At 33.9% G+C, this 4,257-nt stretch overlaps 1 protein-coding gene across 1 annotated transcript in view; it reads left to right on the plus strand.

Annotated features, from left to right (window-relative positions):
• The window catches only part of LOC106473432 (calsyntenin-1-like), a gene marked incomplete at its 5' end in the record, with an annotated part of 30,707 nt that overhangs the window by 11,181 nt on the left and 15,269 nt on the right, over window positions 1–4,257 (plus strand). Inside the window, 2 exons of the mRNA XM_013934112.2 lie at window positions 1,632–1,783; window positions 2,098–2,447. Coding sequence (XP_013789566.2) covers window positions 1,632–1,783; window positions 2,098–2,447 — 502 coding nt within the window. The remainder of the gene's footprint in view (window positions 1–1,631; window positions 1,784–2,097; window positions 2,448–4,257) is intronic.

Raw genomic sequence — 4,257 nt, forward strand, 5'->3', positions numbered from 1 at the left:
TGAGACAACATCTCTTTTTCCAGATTTAAATCTTGATGTTGCAGATATAAGTAAACTTGCTGGTTGCCAATAGCCCTCAAGTTTCAAACAAATAACTCCCCATCCAAAGCCAATGTCGACGTGAATTCACGGGCCACAGCCCAGAATCTTGTGCCAGCAACATGCATAATTTTGATGCTTTAGTTATGTCAAAAATACACAACCCAGCAACCGCATGGTGGAAACACGCATAATATGGCAATGTTGTATCACTATCATTAGGTAAACCGGTTAACCTATAGGTAATATGATTTACCATTTACTTACTTCACCAGATGGAATGATCATTAGTTAGGTACTAATATAATGGATGAGGATACAAAGCTTTCCAATTTGTTGTTTGGTTGCAGGGCTAATAATCTAAACCTAATTCTCAACTGAACTGTAAGGAGTTAAGTCTCAAGTGGATATCCTCCCATCCTGACTATTACAATACACTCAGTGATTCCTTAGTATCAAAAACCAAACATTTATATGAATCATAATTTTACATCAAGTACTGATAGAAATATTTTATTGATCCATAACAAACTTGTGTGTACAAATAACTTTAAGATAATTTGGTCAATTTGAAATAGTAAAATCAGAAAATATCTTTTAAACACTGGATGAAAAAATACACTTATTTCTACAAGTCCTTGGATATTTTTTTCCACTAAAAACTACCCCTTTTTCTGAATTTCAAAGATTTTTTTTATTAGAAAATAATACTGATTACAGTTGTATATATTTTACCTTATATTACCTATTTATATGTACAGTAGGCTAACATCAATCTTGAAATATGTTGTATATTTACATGCTAAGATAAAATCTTAAAAAATGCACCCAAAGACATGTATTTACTTGTTTTTTATGTACCAATATATACTTTGACTTTCTCGACCCTGTTTGATTTTCTTGTAGGACCAGATGAGCTTGATTCTGGGTCATTTGTTGGTTGAACTGAAAAAAATAAGATGTTATTCACTACCTAAAACACATGCTTTTCTTTGAACTTGGAGATTTTAATGGAATAAAAAAAAACAACTTTTTTGCAAATTTACAATTTGCAATTATGTTACCAGAATAAAAAATTCAGGAGCACCATTTTACAGCTGGCTTTAAAATTTTTTAAAATTTATTTATTAGTAGTTTAGTTTAGCTTAGAAGATGGAACAGCTGAGATGGACCAGTAGGCCCCATGTTGTTCCAAAATATTGTTATATGTTACCAGGTAGATGGACTATTTTCCTTATGGAAAACTTTGTTTAAAGAAAGAAACTTCTTTAATGTTTCACAATTTTTTCTAGCCATTCTTTTATTTGTGTATTAGTTACGTCTTAATTAATTATTCATCTGAACCCTTTAGTTTTTATTTTTTTTGCTCTTGAATACTATTTTTTTTATATTCCCGTTAAATATCGCAGTCTTATTCTTCAGACATAGTGCTCCTTTTTTTTTTAGTAATATGTTATGTACGAACACATTTATATTAATATGTGTCTCCTAGGTATATAATATAGACTTTTTACATGTTTTATTTTATACAAATAAAATTTCCATTATTGAAATTTATTCACAGTAGTAACAACTATGACTTACTATTGTAGGAAGTATTTACTAATTCAGACCAAACTCAAGTGACGATTGAAGGAATCAGCAAAATGAATATGGAGGACCTTGTGGCTCAAGTGGCCTACATAAACTCCCGAGAGTATCCATCTCCTGGTCTCCGCAGTCTTACTGTAGCTACCACTGTTACGTGAGTTTCAACTGCAATTGAAAATCTAAGCCACTAATGTACACATAAGTGTCTTCCCACATTTTAACTTTGTTTCCCATTTGTATAACAAGAACTGATTTTGGGCTTCCTTGATTGTTGAACTAAGTACATGTGTGTTTAAGTGAACGGAACTTTGATTCTAACTGTACTTAATGAATTTCAAGTTTATAATGGACTTTTTTACTTCTATAAGGCAAAAGTTTTATTAAATAATGAATGATTCCAAATATGGTAGTATACAGAATATCATCAAGTTTTAATATTTTACTTATGCCCCTATTTTTGCATGTTAGGTGTGGAAATGGAAGCATCCTCAAGGTTCCTACTTTCCATAGCTACATCATAGTTCTTCAGCCTGACCAACCTACTATTGGTATCAATGGAACTTCAAATCTTGCCCGAGAGTATGATGCATTCAAACAGGGTATTGAGTTGTTTAGCACAGTAAGTGTTGTGGTCACTCAGAGGCGAGACCAGGAGCTTATTGATGCTGGCTTGATTACTCAGCAGAAGCTGGACACGTGTAAGGTCCAGGTGTATCCTCCACTGAACCATGATCACGAGTACTTCAAACTCCCTACTAATGTGATGGACCAGCTAGGGATCCACTACAGAGAAAGCAAAGATGGTTTGCTCATATACGGTAGGTAAAGAACTACCTTATGAGGAAATTTAATGTGTGGTGTGAACACATCACGTAGAGATCTTGACCAGAATTTTAAAGAAGTAATACTTAATGAGCTCCAACTCCTTAGTGTAGATAAAAAAAAAACATGAAGATCTTGTCCAAAAAATTCAAATCTTCACTTATATCCAAGTGAGCTAATATACAGCAAAATCTCACTGGTATATATGTCTAGAGTTCTTTTATACTCGTAATCACACAGAAAATAATTTGCCAAACAATATGATATTTTGTTTAACTCTTAAGGGCATGAGAGTGGGACATACTTCTCTAAATTTTAGCTTTAATTGTACACAACTTGAAAAGAACAGTGTAACATTCAGAATTCATGGACCTTGAGTCATGTTAGGGCATTAGATTTAGAACATTAATTTGAGATGTGCGTCCTAGGTTCAAGTCTAGGTCAGAGATATCTTAACATCTAAATATGCTATTTTGACCCACAAGTAGTGGTTATTCTACCCTTGAAGACCATCTGAACTGAGTAGATGATGAATCAAACAATATATGTGCATGCTTGGCCCAGTGATTGACCTGTATGTGTGTGGTGGTGTTGCTGATCAGACTGTCAAACTGTGTTTGTATGTTGTGCTGAATATTTGAGGATGAGCCTTAGAATATGGGATTATTATTAGCGAGGATAGGGTATAATACCTGTTTGGGCTTTGATTCCTCAGAGCACTAGTGTCATGTCAGCTAAGGGTCCCAGATATAAACTCTTTTATGAGCAGATATTGAAACATCCTGGTATATTATAACAGCAATTTCAACATTTGCTTTTCACAGTTTTGATTGTTTTAAGATAGTGGAGATACACGATCTTTAAACAGTAGTTTTATAAATGTAAGAGTAGCTCGAATAAAAACTTAAAAATCAAGTGGATGATAGAATGTCATTCTTTGTATCAGGGGTCACCCGTGCATCTCATAACTTGTGAATGTCATTCTTTGTATCTGGGGTTACCCGTGCATCTCGTAACTTGTAAATGTCATTCTTTCTATCAGGGGTTACCCGTGCATCTCGTAACTTGTAAATGTCATTCTTTGCTATCTGGGGTTACCCGTGCATCTCGTAACTTGTAAATGTCATTCTTTGTATCTGGAGTTACCTGTGCATCTTGTAACTTGTATATGTCATTCTTTGTATCTGGGGTTACCCAGGCATCTTGTAACTTGTATATGTCATTCTTTGTATCTGGGTTTACCTGTGCATATTGTAACTTGTATATGTCATTCTTTGTATCTGGGTTTACCTGTGCATATTGTAACTTGTATATGTCATTCTTTCTATCAGGGGTTACCTGTGCATATTGTAACTTGTATATGTCATTCTTTCTTTCTGTGTTTACCTGTGCATATTGTAACTTGTATATGTCATTCTTTCTATCAGGGGTTACCCATGCATCTCATAACTTGTAAATGTCATTCTTTCTATCAGGGGTTACCCATGCATCTCATAACTTGTAAATGTCATTCTTTCTATTCAGGGGTTACCCATGCATCTCATAACTTGTAAATGTCATTATTTTATCAGGGGTTACCCATGCATCTCATAACTTGTAAATGTCATTATTTCTATCAGGGGTTACCCATGCATCTCATAACTTGTAAATGTCATTATTTCTGTCAGGGGTTACCCATGCATCTCGTAACTTGTAAGTGAACTTCATGTAGTCTTTTTTTGTCCATTCAATCAAACTGTAATAGAACTCAAGTTAACAGTTTATACTATCTCTTATGGCAAACCTTTTCACAAATGGTTCAAAAAC

Source organism: Limulus polyphemus, unplaced genomic scaffold, assembly GCF_000517525.1.
Source record: "Limulus polyphemus unplaced genomic scaffold, Limulus_polyphemus-2.1.2 Scaffold6169, whole genome shotgun sequence".
Classification (NCBI taxonomy): domain Eukaryota; kingdom Metazoa; phylum Arthropoda; class Merostomata; order Xiphosura; family Limulidae; genus Limulus; species Limulus polyphemus.